A 17,326-nucleotide genomic window follows, 5' to 3' on the forward strand; every position below is an offset into this window, starting at 1 on the left:
ATTACCAGATCAGGTATTCTCAAAGTCTCTAAAATGATTAGAAAGATGTTTGAATTCAAACCTTAGAGAGATATAAAGTGAATAGTGAATTTCAGTTACAGCACTTTGACCAGGTACTGGTACTTTCTCTCTGCTTGAATACTGCTGTTTAACTGAATAAATCAGGTAGTAGACATTTTGCTAGGAATGTATTTTAGAAAAATGTATTTTTTTGTCCCTATTAAATCTCTTTAATTCCCTGATAAAGTTCTGGGGAAGATGTATGATGAAACAGAGTTTGGCAATGTCTCACACAGCAGTTCAGAGCCATAAATCCACCCTAGGGAAGATCATTATTGTGAAAAATGTTGGTATTTGAAAAGAAGAATTGAACATATCCCAGGTTCCCAAAGACCTGCACTGAAAGGATTTCCTGAAAATAGTTCCTGTTACTCGGCTTCATGTGCCAGTGTATGTTGAAACAAAGGAAGCAATGGCTTGAAGTTGAGAGCATGAATTTCTCCAGGCTATAGCTGTGAGAAGAAAAATCCAGGTCTCATTTAACATTATACTGAGCCCTCTCTCTCTGCTTTCGTTTTCCACAGTCGCTAGCGCTAAGATCCCTTGCTGAGAGACTGGTAATTACAGTCTTGTGATCACTGTGAAAACTCTGCCTGTTAACCCAAACACTCCCACAGGTTCCTGACAGATGATCATGCAGGTCGTATGGTAGATTCATATTAACAGTCCTAAGGTGCATATAGAGAGGTGTTATCCTAGAAGATTTGCACGAGCATTACTTTTTACTGTTACAGATGCAGGTTAAGGGGCGTTTAGGCTCTGATCAAGTTCAATTTGAATGTGGATATTTTGGCATCCTGGTGGTTTTTGATACCGTCTGTGTCTTATGTAAGTGTAAGGTTACAGGTTTATTCATGTTATATATTTTTAGAAATGTAAATTTGTGCCAGAAAAATAATTGAATGAATAAAGTATGGTATCCAGAAGAGGACAGAACTCCATTTGTAGATTGTATTACAATAATGTTAAATATTTAGTATGAATTCAAAGAGCAGCCAAGATATTTCATACTCCAAAAGGATGACATGAATTAAGAAAGTCTTCTTTAGTTCCCCAGCTCTTACGTGTACAGTATACATGTTACTTCTGTTGTAGATGGATGAAGAAGCTTGCATCTTTGATCTGACAATGACAATGGACTGGAGATGGTGTCCATCACTGAGTAGTGCTTAATGTGACTAAACTCCAAAATCTTAGGAATCATTGCACAAGTTTTTATATATACTGTATATATTCTGTCATTTATGTTGCTGATAAATTAGAATGCGGTGTTGCTTTTTACTGCATATTTTAAACATCTGCTTTAACAAATCCGTAATAGTTATTTGATAAGATCATTGTTTATTTTGAGAACGTTCAAATTACTATTATATTATAATTTTTTTCATTTTAATTAAATTGAAATTATTTATTATGATTTGAATTAATTCTGAAACTTTATAAAAGAATGTACAAGCAACTTCTGTTGTTCGTGAGAAGAGGTTGGTTTAGCATGTTTTCTCTTTAAATTTATTAAGAATACTATACACAGATTTTAGGTCTTCTACAAGATCATTTCTCCAATAATTAATTCTAAGCAGAATAAGATCTCAGCTTGAGCGTGCCTTTTTCTAGTGACATTTGAGAGTTGTATCTTATAAATGAAATGATATTGTCTCCCACAGGAGCAAAGCAGGAGCTGAGGAGCTCTCCATGCAGGGTGAGGCCCAAGCTGGGGCATTTCATCCACAGCTTTGCTACTGCTAACACCTGCCTAGAGCTCTGAACATACAGTATAACTGGAAGGTTATGGGTTCAAATTCTGGGTGGAACAGTGCTGTTGCACCTTCGAGCACAGTCCTTTGCTCAGATTGATTTATTCATCATGTAGCCTGCTGTGTTAATGGGTGCAGATGAAAGATATTTTCGATGAAGGCGTCAGTCTAATAAATTGGTTCTGATAACCTTAATATGCTGAGGAAACCCTGTTTGTTTCAAACAGGATTTAAAATTCCTTGATTAAACAGACTTTACTTTAACAGATTTGGACATTTTGTGTGTAAAATCAGAGATACCAAACTTTGATGGAACAACAAGGATGGAAAAATTTAGAGGGTAATTGGTATAGGGGTAGGCAAATTGCTTACGATGGGTGTTTGTGTTTCGTATGCTTTAGCGAACTTTTAAAATACAGCTATTTTAAAAATATTCCGAATACACTACATTTCTGAAAATGTGTAAAAAAAGCTCTATAAAATACACAAATAATAAAACAAAAATAAATACTACAATACAGCTACAAAAAATAAATACTAAATTGGTTTAAAATTCAGGAATATCACTGGGGCCTCATAATTGCTAACAATGGGTGTTAATTGTGTTTTATATGCTTTAGTGATTTTCATCCAAGTAAATTTACAACACATTAAATAAAGAGCAGGTATATTAATAATAAAAAGACACAGGAACAATTTTCATTGGTGGTGCTGATGGCAATTGCTAAAAATGTCAAAATGGTTTATTCCATGCTGAAAAGAGAAGAAAGGAAACGCAACACACCCGAAGAAGGCTCCACAGCCAAAACGTTGCGTGTTGACACACCAGAAGATAGCTCCACAGCCGAAACGTTGCGTTTCCTTTCTTCTCTTTTCAGCATGGAATAAACCTTTTTAGTCCTCTGTAGCCTGTGCATGCTGATGCAGAGAGGATGTTTGTTGAGATATGGGGGTCCATTGATCAGAAACGATTGTGAAGCTTACCTTGGTATACCTAGGTAAGTTGTGGGTCAATGAGCAGTACAGAAACGCACAATATAAGATCACATTAAGGGCACAGAGAGACAGCGAGGAAGGAAGGACAACAAGAATGCAGAAGAGAAGAGGACAAGAATAAAGAGGAGAGAGGAGTTGGAACCTGGGACTTGAAGCTTGCGCCAGGCGAGAGCCCCGACTTCATGATCATCCAAACAAAACCTGACTGGAGCTACGTAATTGAACCTTGTTAGAGAGAGCTTGCTTTTCTGTGTTTTAGGGAACTTTGGTTTCCATGGTAAAAGACAACTTGGTCAGAAATGTCGTTCCTGCTTGTGGGTGCGCTTCTTGAATAGGGATTCATTTATTTAGTGGCATCCGGGGTGCAGAGAGAGAGATTTAACTGCAGCTTGCGTTGCATTTAGTTTAGAAGGCAGCTTATATCTTATGTGGTCTCTGTAGGCATTAAGAGTTTAATGCCTAGTAGCAGTCTGGGGTTTTCTGGGTGATTAGAATGTTAGGCCTCTGAAACGCCTTGTTTGTAAATATTGTAGACATAGAGTAACTTGTGTGTTGTATGGTTTTGTTATGTGTACAGTAGTGTAGTTTGTGTCTTGTCACCATTGATAATGTTGTTGAATAATATAATAAACCGCTGGGTCAAATCCTGATTTTCACCATTTTCGTGACCCCCATTTGTCACAATATATTAGTCTTGTATACTGTAATATTGTGGTTCTGAGCTGAATAAAAACCATTTGCGATGTAGCCCCCCATCAGTTTGTTAAACTGAGGGTTTACTGTAATTGGAGTCCCGAAAACGGACTCAGTCATTGTGGGTAAACTCAGAAACGTACTGAATGGTAGATATTATATAATCTCATCTCTGAGTGGATGGTTGGCTGTGTGGTTGGTAACTCTGACTAATGGGATTCTATGGAACTAATTGTTTAAGGACATAATGGGGGCTATAAACATTACTAATGAATGAATTTATAAAGTAATAGAAGGTCATGCATCTTTAATATAGTGAGCAGTCTGGGTTTGCTCTGGAAGGCAAAAGGATCTTTATTTCTAGCTTCAGTTTTATTGCTCATCAGACGTGCTCTGTGAGGAAACTGAAACATATCAAGTTTCATCTGGGAAAAACAGTCTATTGATAGATGCACTGTACTTAGTCTGTTCCAGTCTTGGACAGGAATTTGAGCAGTGTTTGTAGGGGCTTAAAGAGTCATGAAGCACATAACCATAGATTGAGCTTGTTATGGAGTATTTCATTTTTTTTCTTGCAGAACAGGTGAATGCTTGCAGTTCAGTAGTGTTGTTTTAATTTAAATTAGTGAGTACAGAAAATATTGCTGGGAAGGAGTTGATGGATTTGTATCATTTATTTATTCATTGCAGATTATTTGTAATTTCCTGTATGTAATGTATTTGAAGTGGCAGATATAAAAATATGTTCTGGCTTTGTACTGCGTAGTATATTGACATGTACTGCGCTGATTAATTACAAAAAGAAAATGGATGCTTTCAGGAGGTATACTAGAAGAAAAATCATAAGGGCACAATCCTTCCTACTCTCAGAAATAGCATGTAGTTTTGATGGAACAATAAGCTTAATAGGCTTTTTTCAGATTTTAATTTTCCTGAATTCCTGAATAAACACTTTTTTTCTGAAATTGATCACTTGTTACATAATCTAAACAGAAATATCAATAAGCATTATGGTTCTGTATTGTTTCCTTTAACCCACTGCATCCCCACTGTATATGAAGGTACTTTTCAAAAGCTCAGAAAACTGTAAAAAGGCATAAGGTCTGAGTTTTTTGTTCATTGTCTGTCTAGGTGTTATGTATGTATGTTATGTATGTTTCTTGTTTTTTTTTGCCTTCTTAAAATACTTAAAACTAAAAAAAGGACACCATTTGGTTTTTGTATCTTATTTGGTAGTTTTTAACTATTGTACTGTATACAGTACATCCTAGCATTTCTCCCCCATATTCCCATATTGTCTAGATTAGGAGATATATATATATTTATTTTGCTGCTTCTACAGTGTTTTCTAATCCTCCTAATTTGGTAGACATAATTTGTAGACCTGACTATTTACAATTCTAGAATTTAGGTTATTAGGATCAATTAAGACGAGCACTGGTATTTGTGCTGATCCCAGCAGTAGTCCACTATTTACATCATAGTAATTTGGGTATTCTTCCCTTATATGTACCCTGATGTCTATTTAATAATCAATATTCAATCCAAACACTCACGTTTCCCTGAATGCCTACTGCCTGCTATTAAAGCATTAATTGTTTATGCTTTCATGCCCTTTATGTTGGAACCATTATGTTGTTGCTTGTTCAAAGAACTCAAACAAGCAGGTAATGCAAATCTAACCTTTTCTAAATCCATGTACATTTCCTAGGATATGATCTCCACCCATACGATCTTATAGTTTAGTTCTTGTAATTGTTGCCATTCAATTGTATGTAGTTGACGTCAGACTTATTACTCTACAATTATTTAATTCAAGGCAAAAAGAAGATCCCACCAAGCACTGATAGTTGGCAGGTGAATTATTTTGTGCATTTTGAAGTATGTAGATAGTTACTGATAGAAGTGATTGTTTATCAATTTTGGTTGGACCGGTCAGATATGAAAAGTATGTCTGCTTTTCATTTGCTAAATCAGCCTTCGGTTGCACTTTATCAAGGGGTTTGAATAAATTTAGAGGTATCTCTATATTCCATTAATGTTGTATGCTGGAAGATGATTTGTCATTTTGAAAATACCAAGGAAATATTATTGCCTATTTTAAATCTTGTGTGATGTACTGAAATTATATTCATAACAGAAAGCCTAGAGAGAGCCTCATGTAGCGTGGAGAGTGTGATGTTTGTGCCTTCTCCTTGTGATTCATTCAAGTGAAGGGTATGAGTGCTAGCAAACAGTCTCAGGAGATTATTACAGTAATTTATGTGGCCAATTTTGTTTCTTCACAAAAGGTCAGCAATCATCCATCCTTGAAGAACAATTTAGTAAGGAAAAAAATAAAACTGAACTCCTTACACAGTGAAAGATGTCATATACAGAAAGTTTATTTTGAATCAGTGCACTATTGTTGCAGTAGAGGTAAATATATCTTTATATTTTACATAATATTGGAATGAATAAAGGAAATCATTTTTTCAAGGATGTGGTAAGTGTTCTAAAAATGCATTGATACCATCCACTCGAAAACTCGGAATTTAACTGAAAAGGGCAGAGAAGTGAAAGCAGAGATAGTCTGAATGTCCGAGTAGTCGGAAGCTCTGTAGAGATCTAAGTATTGGATCACTTTAAGTAAAAAAATCTCCCATGAGGGAAAAATGGTCAATTTACTTATGTGCAGGTCTCCATTTAGGATCCTTTTATGAATCTTTCTAGAAAATTTCTAGAAAATTCTAGATGTGTACAGCCAGCTAGAACGGATGTCAAAGCTCTGGATGCCCAGAATCAGCACGTCACTGCCCAGAGAAGATCAGTCGGTGGCACGTGTGGTGCATGAGATGTCAGTGAAACAGTAGCTTCATCTTATTTGTTTTATTACTTCTTTAAACCCACTGAATATGGAATAGTCATACAGAATTGAGTAACTACAGGGACATTTTGGTAGCTGGGAATTAAAAAAAAAAGGGGTACCAAACAGTATTCCACCGTCTTCGTAAACATTTTCTGCATCACAACTCAGTCACTTGCTGTTGCCATTTTGGGAAAATTTCAACTACGTTTTTCCATGAACAGTTGCAGGTTTCAAAGCTAAAACAATCAACGGCATAAACTTGAACGTAAGTCTGTGGCTAAGGATCTGCGCCTGTGGCTGGAAGGGTGGCTGTTCGTATCCCGCGGCCGGCAGAGGAATCCTGAGCAAGGCCCTTAGACCCAGCTGCCCCGGGGGCGCCATACAACTGGCTGACCCCGCGCTCTGACCCCCAGCTTCTCTCCCTGTCTGTGTGTCTCGTGGAGAGCAAGCTGGGCTATGCGAAAAGATGAATTCCTAATACAAGAAATTGTATGTGGCCAATAAAGTGATCTTAACTTAAGGCTTGGAGGGACCTCCAGGACCCTAGGAAGCAGAAACATGGAATTATGGGAGGTGTAGTTTTCAATCATCCTTTTTCTACTTGACTTTCACTCATGTTATTTTGAAATTATCTGTTCCTTCTCTGATTGATTAACTTCTTATTTACATATGGTCTCCTCAAATATGACACTTTGTTTTTCCTCAGAACTTCTTTTTTGCATATTTTAGAATTCAGTTCTTTTAATTTTAATTTGTATTGTGTTAGTCTGCCTTCTGCTGTTCCGGGTTTTACCCCATTCTGTAGATTCAGTGAGCACCAGAGATTCTCTTTAAGGTGCATCAACCACCTTTTACGATAAAATGTTTTTGATTTATAATATGCTTTTTTAAGTGTATTTTGCAGTAATTTTGTGCATGTTTTTGTTTTTTATTCACATTGCTGGCCCCACTAACACCTCTTCCAGCAGCAACCTTAGTTTTTCCCAGGAGGTCTCCCATCCAGGTACTGACCAGGCATCAGTAATACAGTATAACATCAGTAATTTTAATTATTTGTTGGTTATATAAATGATGTAATGTTTCTTTGCAGTGTAATGGAAAATTAAACTTCTTATCAAATAAACCCATTACAAAGCATCACTTTAATTTAGTTAATATGGCTTTTGGACCTAAACATGTAAGTAAGAATTTCCCAGTGTCCCATACATTCAGTCTTCCAGTCAGGGCTATGCATTGTCATTTCAGTGGTAGAATTCTTGCCTTTGGAAAATTGCGCCTTGGTAATAATACTCCTTTTCCAATAATAAAATAAATAGAATAAATAATATGTTTACTGTTTTGACTTTCATCAATTTTAAGTTATGATATGCTTGTACTTCAAGGATTCACTCCCTTACTCTGTCAAACACGGCAGTTTGACAGAGTACTGCAGTCTTGCATGTCTTCTTGAAAGACCTAGGTGTCTTTCAAGGAAGGGATGCCATTTTCAAGGAAGTTGTATCAGTAAATTTAGGAGGTGGCATCTCAGGTATACATCCCACTGCCAAATGTACAGTGGTGCTAGAAAGTTTGTGAACCCTTTAGAATTTTCTGAATTTCTGCATAAATATGACCTATAATGTGATCAGATCTTCATCTAAGTCATAAAAACAGATAAAGAGAACCCAGAAAAAAAATAACACACAAAAGGATATACTTTTTCATTCATGTATTGATCAAAATGATCCAACATTAAATGTCTTTGTCGGAAAAAGTATGTGAACCTCTAGGATTATCAGTTCAGTTAGGGGGATAATTAGAGTCAGGAGTGTCAATCAGTGGGATGACAATCAGGTGTGAGTTTGGGTGGCCCTGCCCCATTTAAAAAAACATTAACCTGAGTGTTCACTACCAAAGTCTGGTCTTCACCTCACAGGTTTCTGAACACATGCCAAGGCTCGATTAAAGGAGATTTCCGAGGACCTCAGAGAAAGAGTTGTCGATGCTCATCAGGCTGGAAAAGGTTACAAAACACTTTCTTAAAACTTTGGGCTTCACCAATCCACTGTCAGGCAGATAGTGAACAAATGGAGAAAATTCAACACTACCGTTACTCTCCCCAGGAGTGGTCGTCCAACAAAAATCACTCCAAGAGCAAGGCGTATAATACTATATCACTGTATAGGAACATACACATACAATATGTAAAGGAAAAAAACAAATTTCACCCAGCCGTCCAGGAAATGGGCCACTGAGCAATGCAATTTATATTTATAGGACTTATCTATTTGGTCATTCTAGGGGCTATTGGTGCTTGTGTACGTGCTTTATGTGTTAAATGTGTTGAAAATAATTTTTCCTCTCTCATGACGGTGAGAGCTGAGCCTCTACTCTCAATAAGCTCGAAATCTCGAATTCTTATGAAATATCTGCTGTTGTTTTGGCATACTCTTGTATGACTTAATTAGTGTGATTCTCACTAAATGCAATTGTTTGAGCTACATGCCTTTACAATTTTTTACACAAATATGTCATTACAGACCAGCAGTTCTTTGTGCAGTAGATGTATAGAAGATTTTACCAAGTCATATATATGATTATAGGTTAAATGGATCTTGCTAAGATTAAGAAACAAATTTCATCAAAAATTAGGAGCTTTTAAAACTGATCAATCAGATGAGTAAGATTTCACAGATGTCTTCTAATACTCTTCTAGAAAGTTTACATTGTTCTTAGGTTCTTGTTGAGCTCACTCTCTAGAAGTAAATGACTTAGGAATCATAGCTTGTGGGTTATAAAGAAATTGTAGTTATCCATTAAAGGGTTTAAATAAACCAGCAGGATTTATTCTTTAACTGTTTCATAAAAAAGTAGAAAATGAGACGCATTAATGGAGCACAGTTCTATTTAACGTTAATCAATAGTAGGGTCTTATACTTTTTTTTCGTCTCTCGGAGGGCTTACTATTTGTCTTTGTCACAGCTGAAACGTTGTGTTTTCTCTCTTCTCTTTTCAAAATGGAATAAACCTATTACTTGTTTCTTTGCAGCCTACACATACAGACTCAGCTACCTACCTGCAGTATTTATAATGCATTTTTATTAATGTGCTGCAGGATTGGTAATAAATGCAATAAATTCCCAGAAACATAATGTTGCATCTCTTAATAGTCTTAAAAAGATTTTACTCTACACTGGATGAAATTTGCTTCTCTGGACCCGTCCTAAAATAGACCAGTGTTAGACCACTCACTTTTTTATGGAAAGTGTTGCACCAATGGTGGCATTTCTGATGAACCTGAAACATGGTAGATTGACTCCTCACTCCTACAGCTGCCAGTTGAGTAAGTGTTTAAGTGTATTGAGGGTATAGGGTTGTAAGAATAGCTTTCATAAGAATTGCCAGTAACCTGTGTACAGTACTTTTAGTGCTGCTGCAGAGGGACAGTGTCATCTCCACTTTTTTTCACTGATCTCAGTGTGGGGCAGAAGGACAGAGCAGCATCTGGGTTTATTGCTCTATAATGATAAAACTTCAGATCAAAGAGGAGACCCCTCTGTACACTGAATGGATCAGATGATACTCTTCTTTTAAGAAAGTCTTTTGATGCAGCCTTTGTTGATATGGCCATCAGTGCCATCGTATGCATTCTATAAGAAAAATAAAATAATCTAGGTGATTGGGCCTCGGTGTGATCTTTGAGAACCTTGTTTTTCATTCTGCACTTGTAGTGAAGGGAATGTCAAAGAGCTGCTTCAGGGTAGCACTTCTGATTGATTGCCTTCCTTGATGTTGTGGCTTTTGCCTACTGAATTAAGGTGAGATGATGCCTGGAGGTACTGTGAATAACCTTCTTGTGGGAGAATCAATACGTTTTCCTTCTGATGAAAGCAGAAGAGCAAGCACCTCTTCGTCATGCAAAGGATTATGGAAAAATAAAGTGAATGTTCTAACTCTAAATGTAGAAAGTGTAAGTTATGGTTATGGGAGGGACAGAAGGTTATCCAACTTTGCTGTTTGTTATGAACTACTGTAGGATGTATAACATTTTATTACTCACTTCAGGCCTTATCCAGACAATGGGTATCATTTGAGGTGTTTGACTAGCTGCAGGTGAGCTAAGAGTAGGCAAACACAAATGATCAAAGGTTATTTTCTGGTGATTGACTCTAGCTAATTAACAACATAGTAATTCATCAGAGCCTTCATCAGTCCTGGAACACAGCTTAAAATGACAAGGACAGCAGACAGATGATATAGAGCAGGGGTTGGCAACCTTTCAGAAGGGGCCGGCCAACAGTTCGCTCATGCACTTGTTTTTACAGATTTGTATTGAGACTTTTTTTAATGTCATGAATAGCTCTACTCACATTTTGCCTAATACATATTTAATTATTTAACCATTTTTAAAATGAATACTTTTAATATGCACATCTTGCCTTTGCTTTCCCTTGAGGGGTTCTGTAGTTTCAGGCTGGTAGCTTGTCATTTTCAGCAGTACGCAAGCCTCTGGGTGTTGAGTTGTTGAGCAGCTACAGCATGGACGAAGAACTGACTTCTTGCGTGACAATACCTGTTCACAGAAGTATGTTGATAATATATCAAGTCAATACTAATTTTAAATCACCAACAGTAAGAAGGCATCGAACAAAAGCATTGCGCTCCATTGCATCTCAATTGTTAAGTACTGTAGAAATTTGTAACAAAATGTGTTCCCAGAGCTGTGGACGGGGATAGGGACTATTTCCTGTCAGTGGGGTACGGCAGCTGGACCCATCTTCAGTTTCGGGCCAATAGCTGTGGTGCTCTGTCATCACAGATCTTAAGCTCATTAAACAAATAGGGCTGACTGAGATCAGGATGTGTAATCTACTTCCCCTGTCTGTTTGCTCATTGACTTGGTTTCAGATTGCACACTAGTATTGAGGGGAAGAGTCCCTGGAGAAACAGCTCAAACAGGCTCATTTGGTGGCAGGGATTTAAACATTGTCACAGCAGTGTATCGGCACTGAGCAGCCCTATCACTCTGCAACTCAGAACTGGCAGCACTCTGAAGCTCAGCAGGTGTGAGCCTGCTCAGTACCTGGATGGGAGACCTCCTGGGAAAAACTAAGGTTGCTGCTGGAAGAGGTGTTAGTGGGGCCAGCAGGGGGCGCTCACCCTGCGGTCCATGTGGGTCCTAGTGCCCCAGTATAGTGACGGGGACACTATACCGTACACAGGTGCCGTCCTTCGGATGAGATGTAAAACCGAGGTCCTGACTCTCTGTGGTCATTAAAAATCCCAGGGCGTTTCTCGAACAGAGTAGTGGTGTAACCCCTGGCCAAATTCCCCATTTATGAATTGGCTTCAGTACCCTGCTCTCCTCCCCACTGATACCTGATGTGTGGAGAGCGTTCTGGTGCACTATGGCTGCCGTCCCATCATCCAGGTGGGGCTGCACATTGGTGGTGCTGTAGGGGAGTCCCCATTACCTGTAAAGCGCTTTGAGTGGAGTGTCCAGAAAAGCGCTATATAAGTGTAAGCAATTTTTGTTATTAATAATAAGAGAATAAGAGATTGTTAAGAGAAGGAACACTAGAAATCTGAGGCGGTCTTACCATGAACATATAAAATTATAATCTTGTTTGGAGAAGACCTGCAATTCCTCAGTCACTTCTCAGCAAAGTACAACATTCTTGATGTTTAGACCTGTAAATAGTGCCAGCATAAGACAGCTATTTCTGAGTGTTTTGGTTGGGGAATCAGATGGAATATTGTTGATATAAAAAAGAAAGGTTTATTGATGAGAGGAGGCCACTTGGCCCATCTTGATTGCTTGGTTAACATCATGGCTGGGTGGCTTATTCCAGACTCCCACAACCCTTTATATCAAAAAGTGCCTCCAGCTCTCAAACTTAAATGCACATCCTTGTCATTTCCACTGGTGCCCTCTGGATCTTGTTTCATTGTTTCTGAAGATGTCCAGTGGGTTGATTTCATCTGGGCTTTGAAGATTTTTAATACTTGAATCATGTCCCCTAGTAGTTCTAGCTGTTCAAGTGTCAAAAAGATGTATTGTCTTTGTGTTAAAGTTAGACTTTTTTAGACCCATGGACATATAGTATATCACCACTCGTTCCTGGACTGATTGCATAGGAGTATCTTTTTGGTCATTTTTAGTTTACAAGTTGTTCAATGTCTTATAAAACCTACATGCTATAGTATAGTGTATAGTATAGTATAGTAGATCACCTGAGCTTCACCAGATATGAAAAGCCGTGAGAAAAAGATATTGAGAAACATGATAACGGTGTTTCATCATAAGCATAAAAGTTCCTGATTTAAAAGGAGAAATCCTTTTTTGCATAACCAACATTTCTGTAACAAAGTATAAATTAAGAAGGAATTCTAAAGTATTTGATCATCATGTATTATAACCTACTTGACGTGAAAAGCGTTTTGAACTAAATTCATCTTTGAATGTATTGTACCTACTTATTTTAGAATCACAGACGTGTCTAAAATGGTTTTCAGGACAGCTCTTCAGTGGTATAAAGTTCAGAAATAAGAAATACAGTAGCACAGTCTATTGCTTTGTGCTATAGTTTGATCAGCTAAGCTCCTAAATGTACAGTAAGAAAATAAGCTTTCAAAATAATGATCTCTGTTTTCTATATATTGTGTACTAGTGGTTTTCTATTTTGGAGTCCCCTCTTACATTTCTGTGTTATAATCGCTTGGGTCTCTTAAGTATAATTTTGCTTGGCACTATTAATAGCGGCTGAGCCAGGATGCCAATGTGAAGGACAGGCTCTGAGTTCATCAGAGCTGGCTTCCCTTGTTCTTGGTCCATTGACAGCAATGGTCATTATCTGTATCTTGTCCCTGATCTACCTTTTTGACCTTTTTGAATTCCCCCAGCATTCAAATTTCAGACTTTATAAATCATATCCATAATTAAAGGAATAACAAAATTTAACTAATCACAGTATTTCATAGGTGGGGATTTATTAATTATCAACATACAAAAAAGTGAAATACAGTTCAGCTTGGTTTACGCAGATGTGACTATTTCCCTTAGCTTTCTTTAAAGAAAAAAAAGAAAACTGTAAATGGCTCTTCTTCAGCAGAAGGAATATGCTAAATTGAACTGTGGCTACTCTACTGTCAATCATTGTTAACCTACACGTCTCCATTGCGGTTGTCTCCGTTGTAATTTCCCTATGGGGTTATTTTTTGTGCATATTATTTTAAACAAAAAACAGATGAAAAACAGCAGCCCCATCAATCACTGTTCAATCAGTTAGGTATAAACAGTAAGAGCTCACCTAAGTAATCGTGACTGCCAACTGCGCATGCATGTTTTTAACCATGATTTCTTCCGTTTTTAACCACGAATACTGTCTCCGCCATTGCCCACAACAAGCATGGCAATGAGATTTCCTCAGTCCTAACAGTAACCTAGGCTAGTGTGAACTGAAACATGAAGGTACTGTATGCATCATGGTATAAGTGCCATCTTCATAGAGCTGGATTATGTTGCCTTGGGTGTTATTTTGTGCTTTTAGAATGTGGACTTGAATAGGAAATGCAAAAGGCGGGGGTGTGAGCGATTACTCATAGAAGGCCACTGACATCAGAACTTGTAGAGAAATTAAAGTGAATAATTCAGTCTTTTCCTTTCTCAATCACTCCTCTGCTCTTTACCTGTCACAGCCCTAGACAGCCTTCGGTATCAATCCTTCTCTCCTGTTGGTGTGTCTTCACACAGGACCCAGCTGCCTCATCCATCTCTGAGGGGGACTCGGACACGCGGGAAGGGGAGCCTGTGACCATCAATTACAAGCCTTCCCCCTTGCAGATGAAAATCGGTGAGTCGCCTCAATGCTTCGAGTTTGTGCGTTCCCCCCTCCGGCCTGGAGTCTCTCCTCCTCCCGCGCCCATGGCAAGCGCATAAGTGAGCTTTCTTCTCAGGCACAGATCGATCATTTTGTCTCTTTGCGTTGTAAGAGTCTACTATGCCCTCTACTATGGAGTGAGGAAGGCACATGTGCACACATCTACCGAGATGCTCACTTAATCCCGTGCTGATGGAGGAGGACATACAGTACACAGTTCTAACCAATAAGTATTTTCAAGCTCTTGTGTTCGTTGGCCAGCTCAGACCAAGTGAATCTTGGCTGCTGAGCTGTGCCCAGTTGGGCACTACCTAGAGAAATTCTGGTTACAGATGACCAATACCATAGCCCAGATCTGAAATCGTGATGTAAGGCACGACAAGGGCCAAATTCCAGGCACTTTTACGAGTTGAAACATATGGGAGAGCAGTGTTTAATTTATTTATTTTTTCCTTTTGGGCTTTTTTATATATTTATATATTTTTTCCTTTACAATTCCTAAAGAGAAGAAATAAAAAAACGAATTATGTTACATATGAAGAACACTGATTTGGTATGTGGTTATATACCGTAATGCCGTTTAGAGTGTGACTGTATTCTCAGTAGCTCACCGTGATGTAATGGGGACCCTCATTGGTCATCGTGAAACTTTGACCAGAGCAAAAAGAACGAACAAGATTTGTTATAATATGCTCCTACCCGTCACCAGCAGATCTAAGATCAGCCCAATTTAAGTCAGTGACACTGCCTCAGAAGAGAAGGAGAAGAAGAAGGAAATGGAATTTTTAAAGTTGTAAATAAAAGTTTGCTTGGTTGGGATTTTAAGGCTGCAGCACAAATGTCACTCACCTACACTATAGGCAAAAACCACACTCGAGCTCAGGGTCAAAAATATCATCTGGGGAACATTAATGGCCTCCTGCCTGTTTCCTCTGAGCCGTCTTGTGGCTTGTTGTCAAGGTTATCTGAGTGAATTGAATTAGTCAAGCTTTCCTGGGTCTTCCATTAACTACCGTTTGTTTTCTGCAACCCTTATAATGATTCGAAGAGTGTTATCAAAGCAAGTTTGCACATCCTGTTAATCTTTTTAGCTTTTGTAATAAATGTATGTTTTCTCAAAAATACTGAAAATAACCACCAAAGTGCACAATATTCGGAATATAAAATCTTTTGCTTCGGTATACTGTCTGTATCCAGGTCCTGCCCTGTGCCAAACTCTTGGGATTAAGGGTTCAATTAAAAGCCTGTTGTTGTGAAGGAGGTGTCTTGGTCATCATCAGTTACTGACCACTGAGAGCTGAGATCAGGTTTGAGCTGCCTCCATTTAAGTCCAGGACTCCTGGAATCACTGGCATGCACAAGACAAAGAGAAGGTGCAATCAACACACAGAAGAGCGGCCCTTCAGAAATGTGAAAATCCCATCAAGTCTTTGTTTTTTTATCTGAAGGAGGTATCTCATCAAACCCTGCTTTGTGTATGGAATGGTGCTATTTTTTGTCCGTCAGACTTGGCCAATCATAGAGGAGATAAAAACAGTGATGGAAGAATATCACACTGGGTTTTTTTATAAAAAGATAATGTGCAGAATTTGGATTGGCAGAAAAGGCTTCACATTTTCCAGCTCAAAGACCTTTGAGCAGTGAGTTGAACTGTGTAGTGTGGGTAAATGGACCAGCCTATATCTAGTCTATGACAGTGTAACTCAAACCTGTTGTTTACAGTTTACAGATTGTTTAGTATTGCTACCCGTGTCCATTTACTCTTGTCTGTTTCACATAGAACCTGTGTCTAATCTCATCTGTTTCTATATTTAAAAAAAATAAAATTAAAGAGACAGGATGAAACACCTCTCTGCTCTAAGAGAGGAGAAAAGGACTGATGTGTAGATGTGTAGTTTTCTCCCCACTTATATTTGTGTACCCAAACATTTTGCACCATGCCTGTCCACTTACAACGTGGGTTGAAGATCAGAAGACTAGATTTGTGCATGTCTATGTTTTTTTGCTATTGAAATGGACAGCTTGTAGAGTGATTATAAAAGAGAAACTTGGCAAAATCACAATTCCATTGCTTTTCCATAAGCTTTTGTAATTCTTCACTTTGTCATGATGCCTAAAGAAGGTTGTAGTAGGTTTCATCTGGGAACAATGTGAGCAAACTGTTCAAACTATAGAGGAGCAAGCAGACGCTAATTCCAAACTGAGAAGGAGAAAGATTAAAAAGGGATATTTTATTGTGGAGCCTACTTCTATAAATTGTGTAGCATATGACAAAAGTAATGTATGCTTAGCTTATAGTCAAGGTCCTGTTATTGATAAGAGCACCTCTGCTTTTGCACTATTTTGTACAGTATTTCTCAGTGGTATTTGTCATATTTCATTAACTCAGAGAGCATATGAAAGGTGAGTACAAAGAAGCATAGAGAAGCAGTACAGTATTTCTACATGCTGCTGGTTTTAGAATATTAGTAATTTATTTGACTGTTATCCAAACTTACATTTTCTTGGCTGTTTTTTTTTTTACTGCAAAAAAAAAAGTACCTTACTCTAGAGTACAAATGCAGTGTTCCACCCAGGAACTGAACCCACAACCTTCCAGTCACAATTTCAAAACCCTTGTCACTATACCGTACTGCAGCGATGACATTAATCATCAAGAAGGTCTCTGCTGACATTACAGTATTTGTTGAGAATGTAATGAGACCCATTCAAGCAAATTAAATTCCTCATATGATTTCAGTGTCTAGTTTTCATTGCTGATTAGCTGCTTTTCTTTTCTACATTGGCGTGTCTAGGGTCAGATCTGTTTATGTTTAAGGAAAAGGGCCTTTTAAAGTCCAGTTCAAACTAAAACTCCTCGTGGCTGCTCAGGCAGCTGTCAGTAATATCTTGTCAGCTTTTTAGGTTTTGAGCCTGTGGTTCCTATGCAGACTAGACAGCATCTCTCTGCAGAAGTGGGCACAGCTTGTATCATGGGTGACCAAATGAGTCATGAAGCATATAAGCATGTGTTGATTAAACATGAACTGTATGTTTAGTCCCTCTTTGAAGGCAGCTGAGCCCTTAAATTCAGAGGTTAATGGCACAGCTTTCCCAGGAATCCCTCAGGAGCTGCT

General features: G+C 38.1%; 1 protein-coding gene across 2 annotated transcripts in view; it reads left to right on the forward strand.

Annotated features, from left to right (window-relative positions):
• The window catches only part of fam219aa (family with sequence similarity 219 member Aa), a 48,144-nt gene that overhangs the window by 7,672 nt on the left and 23,146 nt on the right, over nt 1–17,326 (forward strand). For both annotated transcript variants that reach the window (XM_088630505.1, XM_088630504.1), the window contains exon 2: nt 14,084–14,183. In XM_088630505.1, coding sequence (XP_088486631.1) covers nt 14,084–14,183 — 100 coding nt within the window. The remainder of the gene's footprint in view (nt 1–14,083; nt 14,184–17,326) is intronic.

Source organism: Lepisosteus platostomus, chromosome 4 (assembly GCF_059453375.1).
Source record: "Lepisosteus platostomus isolate fLepPlt1 chromosome 4, fLepPlt1.hap1, whole genome shotgun sequence".
Classification (NCBI taxonomy): Eukaryota; Metazoa; Chordata; class Actinopteri; order Semionotiformes; family Lepisosteidae; genus Lepisosteus; species Lepisosteus platostomus.